This window comes from Aythya ferina, assembly GCF_964211825.1.
Source record: "Aythya ferina genome assembly, chromosome: 14".
Lineage (NCBI taxonomy): Eukaryota > Metazoa > Chordata > Aves > Anseriformes > Anatidae > Aythya > Aythya ferina.
Window position 1 is genome coordinate 5842254 of NC_140312.1, and position 13760 is coordinate 5856013.

Sequence of the window (13760 nt, forward strand, 5' to 3'; positions counted from 1 at the left end):
AGCACCGGGCGCCCAGCAGCAGGGCACCCATGGGACCTGACACATCCGTGGCGTGCGTAAAGCAGCACCCACTCCTCCTCGCTGCCCTGGCGGGGGCTGAGGGCTCGGACCCCCCCCCAGCAGGGGCTCGTTTGACAGACAGCCCTTCCCCAGCCTGCCAAGAGCCGTCCCCTCCCTCCCTGCCTGCTCAGCACGCAGCCATCCCCAACTCCAGGCAAAACCTTTGCCGCCAGCTCCTCTCCTGCGGGGCCGTGTCCCCCCGTGCCCCCCGCCTCCATCGGCGGCGCCGGGAGGAGCTCGGCACCCCTCCCTGCCCGCCATCGCTTCGCCCTCTCCCTCTTCTCCCTCCCTGCCTCCGGAGAGGCCGTCTGGTCTGCGGAGCCGGAGAGAACAAGTGTCGGAGCGGGGAGCGCATAGCAACAGGATTGGGGGATGAAGAAGATTCGGCAGCAGCATCTCCGCAAGGTGAGAGCCGCTCGCGGAGCTCGGGGAGTGCGGGCAGCGGGGGCTGGCACCCATGGGTGCACGGCTGGGAGGCTCGGCCCTGGCACCCCATGCACAGATTGCAAATGAAGAGGATTTGGGGCATCCCGATCGTTTTTTCAGGACCTGTTGCCTGCTCGGAGGGATGCTTCTCCCATCCCTGCCCTGCCTGCAGGTGATTCAGGGCCAGGCTGCCCCGGGGGGCTGCGGGTGGGTGCTCAGCACCAGCTCCCCGTGGTGCTGCTCCTGGGGATGCTGCTCCCGACAGCCTGGGGCTGCCCGGGCATGGGGAGGTTGGGGGTGCTCGGGAGGGTTTGGGGTGTCCCCCCTCCATGGGGTGAGTACATGGGGCTGGGCAGTGCCTCTCCGCAGCTGGGATCGCCTCCTCCTCTGCAGGGTTTATAGGGGTCGGGGTGGTGCTGCACCCTGAACTCCCCTCGTGCCCCCTGTGGGTTGGCAGAGCTGGAAATCCTGCTGGGAGCCCTTTTTAAAGGCAGCTTTCAGGCTTCCCCCGTGCCAGGCTCTGCCTCCACTCCTGCTCCTCTCGGTGGGTCCCCAGCTGCCCCTGCACCAGGGGCCGAGCCCCTCCTTGTCCCCAGGTCCCGTGGGGGGACACACTGCTGCTGCCAGCGGCTCCGCGCTCCCTGGAGCATCCCGGACACCCTGGGTGCCACGAACCCCTCGGGCTCTGCCTTTCTCCTCTTTGCTCTGCCAGCCCATGCTGCTGAAGGCAAAGTGAGGAGGGCTCCAACCTGTGCCCAGCCTTCAGGGATGAGAGCCCAGCAGAGCTGTGTCCCTGCCAGGAAATTCCTAGGACCAGCCCTGGCCTGGTGCAAGCCAGCAGCCTGAGGTTGCCTACCTGTCCCCGGTGCTGTTTGGAGGCAGCTCTTTCCTCTCCTCTGCCCTACAAATTGCTTATTCAGCTCACTTGGCGACTGCAAGGTCCATTAAAAGTTCCCTTTGCCCCTTTGAAAGGTTTTCCGAGACACTTGAACGAATTCCTCTGCCGCTGGTGATCCCGTTTAACATTTTTTCAGGATTTCGTTTAGTCCCGCAGCGATCAGCTGGGATGAGCAGCAGATGTCTTGGGTCATTTCCCCCACTGCTGCTGCTGCTGCTCGGGGCCCCGCTGCCCCTCGCTCCCCAAACCCCCTCTTGCTGACAGCGGGCGGGGGTCTCTCATCCTCCTCCCACCACTGGGCACTGCAGGACGCCGTGTCCGAGCTGGGCAGGGGCTTCCTGAGCTGATGGAGCCGTTTGCACATCCCCGGCCCCCCCGCAGCCCCCTTCTCCCAGTGTCTGCTTCCCACCTGTGAGCCGGGAGGTCCAAGCCTCCCCAGACATCTTTAGGGCACGCGGAGATTCCTCCGTAACAGAGATCCTTCTGGGGCCCTAAGGATGCCGCGTTTGCTTTTGCATAAGAGCATTTCCAGAAGATCCCAGTGGCTGTTGTTTGAAGCGAGTGCTTGTTTGCTTGGAGGGTTATTTGGTGAGGGTGGGGGACAGGGCAGGAGCACGGCTTTGGGCTGCCCCATCCCAGCCTCTGCCCCCTGCTGGGGTCCTGGGGGGCACCCAGTGGGTGTCACCGGAGCTGTGCACGCTCCCCATGCTCCGGACATCCCTGCAATGAGTTTGTTTCAGCCTCAGCCACCTGTGGCCACCGACAGCAAGGCTCGCTCCCTCTCCTGGCTTGCTCCGTGACCCCAGAGCTGGGGCACACAGGGCGAGCACAGCCCCCGGGGCTCTTCCCACCGCTCAGACTCAGATTTATTGCACTTCCTAAGCGATTCTGCATCCTAATTAATTTTTTTTTTGGTGGCTTTTATTTCTGTTCTTAAAGAGATGAACACGCACCTCCAACTAATCCGAAGTGACTCACGCCTCACAGACGCGCTGTGCTCGCACGGAGCCGCAGGGGAGAAATCTGCCTTCGGGTGGCATCTCTCCCAGCTCGGCGCTCGCGGACAAAACAGCCCCACGCTGCCAAGTACGAGTTTAGGCAAAACACGATGAAAAAAACAGCTCGAATCTGGCTGCCTTTCTAGATCCAGCCCTGTGCCAGCCGAGTGTGGTAGCGGCTTCGGCAAAGCGGCTTGCGGGGAAATAATTAGCGCGGGGAAATTTCCTCGGGGAAGCCAGCTCTCGTCCTCCTCGGGGCTGGAGAGCTCCTTCTCCTCGGTGACCTTTGCTTGGCTGGGAGCATCTCGTGGCGGTGCCGTGCAGGGGGAGGATGCTGTTGCCAAGGGAGCTGTTGGTCCCTGTCTGTTGGTAGCCGCGAGACGGGAGCGCGGTCTGGAAGATGGCAGCGTGGAAAGCGCTAGAGCATCAGAAGGAAAAGCCCCGTTAGGACACGGGCTGAAAGGGAGCCTAAAAAAAAAAGGGCCTGAAATTGAGACGCTGCGTGAGGTTTCCACCTGAATCAGCATGGCGTGCGGCTCGCTGTTATTTGGGGCAGAGACGGGCTGGAATCCTTAAATACCACATTGTGTAATTTATTTTAAGTCTAATAGACCAGGTTTTAGTGACGGGGGGTCCGGCCATCCCTGTCACCCCTCTGCCCTCCTGGCAGGGCCCTCGGTGAAAGCAGGGCTCGGCAGCTGGCACATCCAGGAGCGATGCTGCAGGGCCGTTTGTCCATCACAAGCACAGGTCTCTGCAGGTGCTGGGCTAATTAGCAGCACGGCCACGTTTTGGGGGAGTAGCTCCGTCGGAGAGCCCCGTTAAGGCACTGCAGGAGGGCTGCCAGGTGGCAGGGAGGTTTTGTAGCTCCAGTGTTATATTTGGGTCGCGGTTTCACTTTGCAGCCTGTGTTTCTGATGTTTTTCCTCAGGCCCTTGCCCTGTGATGGTGACATCCAGCAGGGATGGGCATTTAGGGGCGGCTTCTGCAGCTGGGGCTGGGTTTTGGTGCGAGGCCTTTGCTCGGGCTGAGCGTTTCAGGCTGGTTTGGGGAAGTTTCCTGCCCCTCGAGGGGTCTGCGAGCGGTGCTGGGGGGAGCACGCAGCCATCACCATCACTGCTCGGCTCCTGTCTCCATGGGAACTGGCAGCAGCATCCCCAGGGCTGGCCGGAGAGCAGGAGGAGGAGGAGGAGGAAGAAGAGGAGGAGGAAGGCACTGTGCCACCTTGTCCTGTGGCAGGGAGCGTGCTGGGCTCTGCTCCCCAGCCAGCGCTCATCCCCCGGGGGATGGAGGTCTGCGTGCAGGGGGATGCACAGCTCCTGGCTGATCTCTCCAAATCCATGCCCCTGCCCCTCAGCCTCACCCCATGGGCTCATTCCCTAGGATCCTTTGACCTCAGGGACACGGAGACGGCTGCTTTTTTCCCACTGGGATGCCACAAGAAAGGGGAGGCTCCCAGACAGGCATCCTTTTGCCAAGGACCCTGCTGTCCTTTTGCTTCATGGAAATTGCACCCAGCGGGCCTCCTGGCAGGGGTGAGCCACGTGCGGTGACACAGGGACACAGGGGCACGACCCTCATCCCACCCCTTTGCTTTTCCCACACGCACAAACCCCAGGGAGCCCTCCTGGTGCATCTCCCATGCCACAGGACCCACACCTGAGGCAGCCAGAGGGAGATTTGGGGTTACCCAGCCTCACCCCTTCCCTCCACCCCTGGGTGCCCTCTCCCATCCCCTGCTCCCTCTCTCTTCCAGCCGGTGACACCGGAGCTCCTGGTGAGCCCCAGCAGCCCTGACGGGGACCTGGGCTCCGAGTGCCCTGAGGACAGAGGGAACTGGACGGGCCGCCTGGATTTCCTCCTCTCCTGCATCGGGTACTGCGTGGGGCTCGGCAACGTCTGGAGGTTCCCCTACAGGGCTTACACCAACGGAGGAGGTACTGCTCATCCTGCCATCCGCATCTCCCCCTCGCTGGGCTGGGCTGGTGGGATGTGACCCCAAATGGACCCCCCCTTCCCCACCTTGGGGATGGGAGGCAGTGCTGGCTGCTGTGTGCTGAAGGATGGAGGCACCAGGATTTGCTTCCAGCCTCCTCCTCCTGCCCCTGAGCTTGGTGCAGGGCTGTAGGGTCAGCCTGCACCCCGGTGTGGATGGGGCTCACCTGCGAGTCGCCGCATGGTGGCACAGAGACGTCCCCAGAGCTCCGTGCTGCACATGAGCATCCACCAGCCGAGCATCCCCTTTGGTTCTGGTGTCTTCCCCCGGTGTCCTGCAGGACCCCAAGGGCCCGGCAAACACTTTCCAGGCACCACAGGAAGGGAAGGAGCCCTTTGCAATGCAAGAACCCAGCAGCGACGGCACAAAGTGCTCGGTGCACGCTTCCCAGAGCAGCTGCTTGCCACTTGCAATAATAACCGGAGGATTTTGTGGCGGTTGTGAAAGCTCCAAGGAGGAAAAAGTGTCTGTGTGTGGGGGGGAAAACGAGGCAAGGCGTGATCACAGCCCCTTCCCCTGCACTAAGGGCAGGTTGCCCTGGGGATGGGGTGCTGGGGTGGGCGATGGTGCGGGGGGCTGCGTGCTGCCCCTTGCTGCCCCGTTAATATTCCTTGTGAGGAAGGCAGTGGGAGGTTGTGGCGAGAAAGATTTCCTTCCAAATCTTTGCTTTAGGTGTTGGCTCTGTGTTAATTTTAGTTGTTTGTTTGTTGTCTTCTGTTTGTTTTTTGTTTTTTTTTTTCACTTCTCGCAGGAGCTTTCCTGGTTCCTTACTTCATCATGCTGGCCATCTGCGGGATCCCCATCTTCTTCATGGAGCTGTCGCTGGGGCAGTTCTCCAGCCTGGGGCCGCTGGCTGTCTGGAAGATCAGCCCTCTCTTTAAAGGTGCGTGCGTGGAACCCACAGCCTCTGCCGGGCTCCTACCCGAGCCGCTTGAGGAGGACGTGGACCAGCAGTGTCGGCCCCAGATCCCAAATCCTCCAAGCTCCCATTAGCAGGAGAGGTTAAGCCCTGGGGGAAGGCGGAGCAGGCTGGACTTCTGGGTTGGTCATTGCAGTAGGTGCCAGCTGTGTGTAAGATCTTCCAGTCTGCAGAGGCTCTGGATGCGATGATCAGCTCTAGAAATTCCCTGAAAGCAATTAAACCAGCCAGTGTGCAAAATACAGCATGGAAGCTGCGCGGTGGCTGTTGAAGGCAAAGGTAAGAGGCAGACACCTTCAGGAAAAAGTCGGCCCCAACGCTTTTACTCCTGACATGGAGCTGGAGTGAAACCCTGCATAAAATGCAACAGGTCAACAATTTGGGCGTGTTTGGGGGCACGGAGGGGTTCCCCCAGGAGGGGAACCTCTGGCCCAGAGCTGGTTAACCACCGGGCTGCTGCAACCCAGAGTGTGCCCCTGGTCGTGGAAGTGCTCCGACGCGGAGAGATGGCTCACTCCTTCTTTACCCTCTCCTTCCTCCAGGCGTTGGCATGGGCACGATCCTCATCGTCTCCCTGGTGGCCATTTACTACAATATGATCATTGCTTACGTTCTCTTCTACCTCTTTGCATCCCTCACAAGCGACTTGCCCTGGCAGCACTGCGGCAACTGGTGGAACACCGAGCTGTGCCTGGACCACCACGTCCTCAAGGCGGGGAACGCCACCTTCCCCGTCAACACCTCCAACACCGTCAGCCCCAGCGAGGAGTACTGGAGGTACCGAGCCTGGCCCCACGTGGGGACGGGGTGGGTGTCCCTCCGGGGACGGCACGGGGACAGGCTGGGGGCGAAGGGGCTGTGCTGAGCAGCTCGTGGGCGCCCGCGCTTGTGGGTGCAGCGATGGGACCCCTCTGTCTGCGTTTGGTGATATCCCACATTAATCATCAGGATCGTGTCTCTGGCATGTGGGGGGTGTCCGTGATTTAGCGCTGCTTTGCTGGCCTGGAGGTGTGCGAGAATGAAATGCAGCCCATGGGCAGACCAGCTGGGAGTTGCTCTCAACCAGTTTTACTCTCTGGGCTGTTCAGTGCATGGAGAAGTCCCACCAAGAGCTGCCCTTCTCCCTGGCACGTAGCTGCCCGTGCCTTCTTGCTCTCTTGCCACTGGTGTTGCTGGCATGGCCATTATTTGCAGCAGAAGCATCCCTGGGATCAGAGAGGGTCTCTGGCACTCGGTGGATGAGCTGTGGCCGCTCACCATCGGCTCTCCTTTGGCCCTAGCCGCTATGTTCTGCACATCCAAGGGAGCTCTGGGATCGGGGATCCCGGGAGGATCCGCTGGAACCTGTGTCTGTGCCTGCTCCTTTCCTGGACCATCGTGTACCTGTGCATCTTAAAGGGAGTCAAATCCTCCGGCAAGGTAAGGGCTGGGTGGTCCCGTTGGGGACCTACAGCCATGCCCACCCGCGTCTACATCTCCCTGTGCACGTGGGGAAGTGAGACCCGTGCGCACAGCAGCAGGACACAGCCTGATTTGGGCACGGCTCGCACACCCAGACACTGGTGCTGTTGTCCCTGCTGCATCCCAAGGACCCCGGCACTGCAGAGGGGTTCTGGGTGCTGGGGTGTCCCGTCCTGGGATGGGGCTACAGGGGATGAGGTGCTGGGTGCTGCCCCCAGCTCCCCAGCCGTCCCCGTGCTCCCGCAGGTCGTGTACTTCACCGCCACCTTCCCCTACCTCATCCTGGTGATGCTGCTCGTTCGCGGCGTGACGCTGGAGGGGGCCTGGAAGGGGATCCGCTTTTACCTCACGCCCCAGTTTGACCACTTGCTGTCTTCCAAGGTGAGCAGGGTTTTCTGCAGTCTGCCCAAGACACAAAGCCAGACCTCCTCCTTCTCCCTCCAGCACGCTCCCACAGCTCCCTCTCTCTCCACCTTACTTGGGTGGCTTTTCTGGCCGCCCCCTGACCCAAAGTCCTCAGGGGGCTTCCCAAACCTTGCTCTGCTCAGCTCCGTTTCCCCCCCCCAGGTGTGGATTGAGGCAGCCCTGCAGATTTTCTACTCCCTGGGGGTAGGCTTTGGGGGCCTGCTCACCTTCGCCTCGTACAACACCTTCCATCAGAACATCTACAGGTGGGAGCCAGATACCCTCTGCTAAAAATCGTAGGTGGGGAGCCTCGAAAGCCTCGGCTGGTGGGCTCAAGGGGAGGGTTCAAGGCGAGCAGGAGCTGCACGGGGTCATGCTGCAGCGCTCCTTGCAGACACCGGGCAGCTCACCCAGGCTGCGGGGGGATTCGAGGGTTTGGTGGAAGAAAAATCTCCTAAATGTCAAGAGACAGCAGCTGGTGCAGGAGTTTTGGGCTGCAGGTGCTGGTGGCTGGGGCGTGTGAGGCTGCAGCTGGGCCTGCTGGGCCTGTCCCCAGCACCACCAGCAAAAAGGGGACTTTGGGTGCGGCACATCTGGGCATCTTTCCCCTTCTGCTGGGGAAAACAAGCTTGGCAGGAGCCCCACGATGTGACCCATGTCATTAGACACAGGTCCTGCTGCCCCTGGGAAGTACCAGCCCGGTGCGGGATAGGGAAAGGCAGGTTGAGAGCATCTGCTTTCTCCTCCCTAGGGACACCTTCATAGTCACCCTGGGCAACGCCATCACCAGCATCCTGGCAGGGTTTGCCATCTTCTCCGTTCTGGGATACATGTCCCAGGAGCTCGGGGTCCCTGTCAACCAAGTGGCCAAAGCAGGTGAGGCTGAAGAGGAGCCTTCCTCCCTCACCCTCTGCCTGGGGCAGCCGGGACTGGGAAGGGGAGGTGTGGGGCAGCTCCTCCATCTCCATCTCCATCTCCATCTCCATCTCCATCTCCATCTCCATCTCCATCTCCATCTCCATCTCCATCTCCCATGACATCTCCAGCTGCCAGAGCAAGGACCTGGGATGGGAAATTCCTTCTCTGCCTGCATTTCCCTCCCTGGCTGCCTTCCTGGAGAAGCCTCAGGCTCCCAGTGCCCTCCTGTACCTGGGTTTTGGGGAGGTGCCCGACAAACCCTTTTCACCCTGCTGCCCTTTTCCTCTTCTAGGTCCTGGGCTGGCTTTTGTGGTGTACCCCCAGGCCATGACGATGCTCCCCCTGTCTCCGTTCTGGTCCTTCCTCTTCTTCTTCATGCTGCTAACCTTGGGCCTGGACAGCCAGGTGAGAGCAGAGCCCCCTGAGCCAGCGGTGGCACCAGGCAGCCCTGGGGGGGCTCAGGGGTCCCTCTTGTCCCTTCCGTGCAGTTTGCCTTCATGGAGACCATCGTGACGGCAGTGACAGACGAATTTCCCTACTACCTGCGGCCAAAGAAAGCTTCTTTCTCGGCTGTCATCTGCATTGCCCTCTTCCTGATGGGGCTGATCCTCACCACAGAGGTGAGGCGTGGGGATGGGTACATCGGGGATAAGGAGGGGCTCGTTTTAGGGAACGCTTAGGGCAGCAGCCAAGTTTGCAGAGACACCAGCTAACAAGGTGGGAGACGGATGACTGGTGAGCCTGGGCTCCCTGGGGATGTGAGGTCCCCCAGTGGGTAGCAAGACACAATTCTTGCCCCCTGCACCAACCCAGAAGAGGAGCGGTGTCCCCCGAGGGTACCTGATTGCTGTCTTCTCCACCGCCCACGTGGGGCAGAGCAGCCACGTGCTTGTGGGGCAGGAGGACGTGGGTTTATGGGGACGCTGGTCCCGGCGATGCCAGCCACCGGTGCCTTGTTCCACAGGGCGGGATGTACTGGCTGGTCCTTCTGGATGACTACAGCGCCGGCTTTGGGCTCATGGTGGTGGTGATCGCCACCTGCCTGGTGGTGACACGTGTCTATGGTACGGGGTCTGTCCCCAGGAGGGCACGGGGCACGGCGGGCTGTCTGCCAGCCTGCTGCGGGCACCCGGCTGTGGGGCAGAGCTGAGCCCTTGTCCCTCTCCTTCCCCCAGGCATAAAGAGGTTCTGCCGAGACATCCACATGATGCTGGGCTTCAAACCGGGGCCCTACTTCAGGGCGTGCTGGATGGTCCTGTCCCCGGCCACGATGATGGTAACCGCTGGGCTCGCGGTGCTGCGTGCTGCCAGCACCCCTGGGTGACCTCCCCTTGTGCCACATCGCTCCGCCGGCCTCTCCTGCTGGCCTCCACCTGGCCCGGGGACCATCCTGCTCCTGCTGGGAGGTCTCCGTGGGTTTGAGACCTCCCGAGGGCTCTGTGCTGACTTTGCCTCCCCCCCGCAGGCGCTGCTGGTGTACAACATCATCAAGTACCAGCCCTCCGAGTACGGCGCCTACCGCTTCCCCGCCTGGGCCGAGGCCTTGGGCATCCTCATGGGGCTCTTCTCCTGCCTGATGATTCCCGCGGGCATGCTGGTGGCCGTGCTCCGAGAAGAGGGGACGCTGTGGGAGGTAGGAGGCCCCAGAGCACCCCAGAAATGCTGGGGGGGGTCATCCCAAGCCTAGCCGGGGCTCTCCAGTAGCTTGCTGCCTGTGGGGTGCAAAGATGGGGTCCCTCGTGTGGGGTGGGCACGGGTGTGAGGGGCTTTGCTTTGGAGGAGCAAAGGCAGAGCAAGGAGGCAGCAGTACGGGGACACCCCAGGCACCATGGGGGGGTTCCTCTGCTGAAAGGCTTGGTCCTGGGACGTGCTGTGGAGCCGCTGGCTGCTTGCAGCCTCCCCAGCTCACTTGGCTTTGCTGCTCTCCCCGGGCTGCTCCCCGCAGTGCCGCAGAGCTTGCTGCCCTCCCCAGGCTGCAGCCCTTGCAGGCAGGAGCCGGGGCACGGCGACACGGCCAGGAGCCACCTAGCTGCACGCTGTCCCCTCACCTAGGGGGATCAACAGCCCCCAGCCCCTACAAGCCCTCCCCACCACCCCCTGCAGACCAGGACACCTCCCCAAACCACGGCAGGGTGCCGATACGGAGCTGCCTTCCCCCAAATCCCCATCCCACCCTCACCGGGCACTCTGCCCGTCCCATGGGGGTGACAGCAGGGGGTGTGATGCCGTGCGCCCTGCTCCCTCTGCCCGTCCCCTCGCAGCGTTTCCAGCAAGCCAGCCGCCCCACCATGGACTGGGGCCCGTCGCTGGAGGAGAACCGCACGGGTGCCTACGTGGCCAGCCTGGCCGGCAGCCAGTCCCCCAAGCCGCTGATGGTCCACATGCGCAAATACGGGGGCATCACCAGCTACGAGAACACGGCCGTCGAGGTGGACCGGGAGATCGAGGAGGAGGAGGAGGAGGAGGAGTCCATGATGTGAGGGGACCCCCGATGCGGGGCTCGCCCCCCGGCTTTGCACTGGTTGCACTTCGGCACTTCAGGCCGGCTCGGGGCAGCAGGGGGGTTTTGGGGAGCTGCTGCCCCTGTTGGCCCCCCTGCCACCATCCCGGCCCCCCCAAGGTGTTAGTGTCAGTGTCGCGAGTCCGTGCGTTCGTGTGATGGTGTCTGTGTAGGTGACCGGGCTGCCCCCATCCCCCCAGCCCCAGCCCAGTTTCTGGGTGCAGGGATGCTGGGTGCAGGGGCAGCAGCCCGCTGAGTTTGTCCATTCTCTGCTAACGTGTATTTAACTCCAGTACCCCACAAAGAGGTGTAAGGAAGGATTTTAGTATCCTCCATGCCCTGAGGAAGGCGTGTGTCAGTGCTCTCAGAGGTACTCCAGCAAAACCGGGGCGCGTCGGTGTCCTGCTGATGAAACCTGACCTAATAAATGAGCAGTCAAAAAAAGAGTGAGAACGGAAAAAATGCTTCCTAAACAAGCTGGCTGGGGATACTCTGTGCTTGTAGGTCCCTGTGGTGGCAGGGCTGGGGCAAGCTGAAGGGTGGGAAGAGGCTGAGTGACCCCACAGACGCAGGAGATCGTGGACAGGTCTCAGCTGGCCCCAGTGCCAAAGGAGGACCCATGTCCATCCCTGGGGGTATCCAAGGGATGTCCCCAGCCCTGGGTGCTGCTCGGGGCTGGGGGGGAGCTGCTGTAGCTCCTCTGCTGCCCAGGGGAACGTGAAGGGCTGGGTTTTGATGCCCAGGTGGGATTTTGGGGTAGCTGCTGGTCTGGAGGGTGTTGGGGAGCTTGGGGGTGCTCAGCCCTGATGCTGCCAATCCTCATCGCCCTGCTGCTGTGTGCGCCTTCCCCGTGTGCCATCAGTTCTGCATTAAAAAGCAGTGTGTGACACAGCCTGTGAGTTATTTTGGGGGCAAGAGAGGGGTAGTGGGATGCTGCCTCCCCCAGCGTGCCTCCTGCCAGCGAGAGGAGCTGACGTGGGAGCAGGAAGGGCACAACCAGGGGGGCTGCCGGGCATGGGGGGCACAGACCCCCAGGGCTTTGTCCTGCACATCACCATCCTGGTGAGGTAAGTGCCAAAACCCAGGATAAACAGAAAAAAAAAGTAGGGATTATGCTGGGATTATGCCCTGATTCTCTCCGGGTTACTAACTCCAGGGCGAACCCTGGCACAAGGCTTCTCCAGCACGGCCGTGTCACCACGGCACCCACACAGAGCCACCCACGTCCCCATGCTGGGGATGCTGAGCACACCCCAGAGCCCCTCCTGGCAGGTTTTGGCCCTATTTTCCCCCCTTGGATCCCTTCTCTGGGCCTGGGGAGCTCTGGCAGCGCGACCGTGCCGCAAAGCACCCCCGCTAGTCCCCGGGTTAATGATTAGAGGCCGGCCATAAAAGCATCGCTGAAGGAAAGTTCAGGCTGTGGCGGCTGGGGAGCGGGGAGGGCCTGCCATAAACATTTATGGCCCCAATGAATCCCTCGCTCTAACCTTGACACTATTTACAGAGCGGGAGGCCTCGGCAGGTCACGGCGCTGCCCAGCCATCGCCGCGGGTGCTGCATGCGGAGCCCGGGCTGGGGGGCACGGGCGGGGGTCTGCGGGGTGTGATGGAGCAGGGGATGGGCGTTTTGTGGGGTCACAGCGTGCCGCAGGCACCAGGTGAGGCTGAGAGAGGCATAATATGGATCTGGAGGCTCCTCGAGCTGAGCACCCTGCTCGCCTCTGCATGGCTCCAGTTTGGTTTCGTTCCCGCTGTGGTGTCCCCACTCCCCAAATTGCCCCTGCGAGCCCCTCAGCCGGCCTCCACCTTGGTGGCCACCCCCGGATGGAGGCACAGCAGGAAGGATTGGGGCAGGGACACATTTCTTGTCCCACACAGGACCCTCCAGTGCCTGGGTATGGGGTGGCAGGGAGCCCCCTGCCCCTTGCCCCCTGCCCTCCCTATGCAGACAGCGGAGGCCACGTCCTCCGCAGCGGCCTTGTGCTGACACCTCGCGGGGCCACGGCTCCACTGCAGGCTGCAGAGCCGTGCCGAGCCGTGCTGAGCCGTGCCAAGCTGTGCCAAGCCGTGCCAAGCTGTGCCAAGATGTGCCAAGATGTGCCAAGTTGTGCCAAACTGTGTCCCGGCACCAGGGATGCTCCAGCTTCCTCCAGCCTCCACCCCAGGCTTGCTCCGGGCCTCGAGATTTTGTGGTGGGGAGGCTGCGGGGCCCCGCAGTGAGGGAGAGCCACCCGTTTCCATGCTCAGAAGTTGGTAGCTATTTATTGCACTTCAACACCAAGAATTAAACCGACACTCACCCTGCCCTCCCGCACCCGGCTGCTCCCCTTCCCTTCCCCTCCCGCCACCCTCCCTGCGTCCAGCATCCGAGCGGAGCAGTGAGCCTCCTGTTCACAGCCGCAGGTGCCGAAAAGAAAGGAAAAGGACACCAAAAAAAAACCCCATTCCCACCCCGACACCGGCCTGCTGAACCCGACACACGCCGCTCGACGGATCGAGGGCGCTGGCAAAAAAACGACGGCTTCGGCTGCAGCCCCACGGCCCCCCAGGCACGAGGGGACGGGCGGCTGTCCCTCCCCAGGGCCTGGCTTGGGTTACTTGACAAAGCCTGGTATACTCTGAATGATCATATATTATTATTATTAACTTTTTTTTTTTTTTTTTTGCAATCATCTTAAATAAATATTTCCATAGAGAATTCCTGTATGTATATTTATATTATATATATATTATATAAGAGACAGATCTCCTTTTTCTTTTTTTTTTTTTTCTTAAACCACTGTTAACATTTTCCCTGCTCGTCCAAAAAAATGTTACAAAAGCCCTAAAGTTGTGCAACGGTTAGAAAAAAAGGGACAACAACCCAAAGCAGGAAGGAGCCGCTCCATAGAGCCCCCTCTATGCCCCCTCTCCTGCTCCCTGTCATCCTGCAGGAGGGAAGGGGCTGGGAGCTGCTGGGTGGCCTCTGGGGACAAGTGGCACTGGGGCCACCGTCCCCTCCTCTGATGTGCCCAAGTCTGGGTTTCCCCGTGTGGTGTGGAGGGGCTGGGACCTGCACCTTTGGGAACGGACGGTGGCAAGGTGTGGGAGCATGATGCTTGCTCCAAAAGAGCTCTGCAGGCCATGAGATGTCCCACGGTGGCCATAAAGGGTTAGCCCAGCTCCTGGGGTGATCAGAGG

At 61.3% G+C, this 13760-nt stretch overlaps 1 protein-coding gene across 1 annotated transcript; it reads left to right on the top strand.

Annotated features, from left to right (window-relative positions):
• The first annotated feature begins 294 nt into the window (after window positions 1-294).
• SLC6A7 (solute carrier family 6 member 7) lies at window positions 295-11368 on the top strand. Its single transcript, XM_084536197.1, has 14 exons — window positions 295-465; window positions 4139-4319; window positions 5130-5261; window positions 5840-6074; window positions 6578-6716; window positions 7005-7139; window positions 7326-7429; window positions 7915-8039; window positions 8374-8486; window positions 8570-8701; window positions 9046-9145; window positions 9257-9357; window positions 9547-9714; window positions 10343-11368. Exons 1-14 carry the CDS (start codon window positions 433-435, stop codon window positions 10559-10561), a joined length of 1917 nt encoding a protein of 638 aa, XP_084392323.1. The 5' UTR covers window positions 295-432; the 3' UTR covers window positions 10562-11368.
• The last annotated feature ends 2392 nt before the right edge of the window (window positions 11369-13760 follow it).

Excerpts from the sequence above, each read along its gene's own strand:
- SLC6A7 (XM_084536197.1), top strand. The coding sequence starts at position 433 with ATGAAGAAGATTCGGCAGCAGCATCTCCGCAAG. Across the intron at positions 8,702-9,045 it reads GGCTGATCCTCACCACAGAG|GGCGGGATGTACTGGCTGGT; the intron begins GTGAGGCGTGGG and ends CTTGTTCCACAG. Across the intron at positions 9,358-9,546 it reads TGTCCCCGGCCACGATGATG|GCGCTGCTGGTGTACAACAT; the intron begins GTAACCGCTGGG and ends TCCCCCCCGCAG.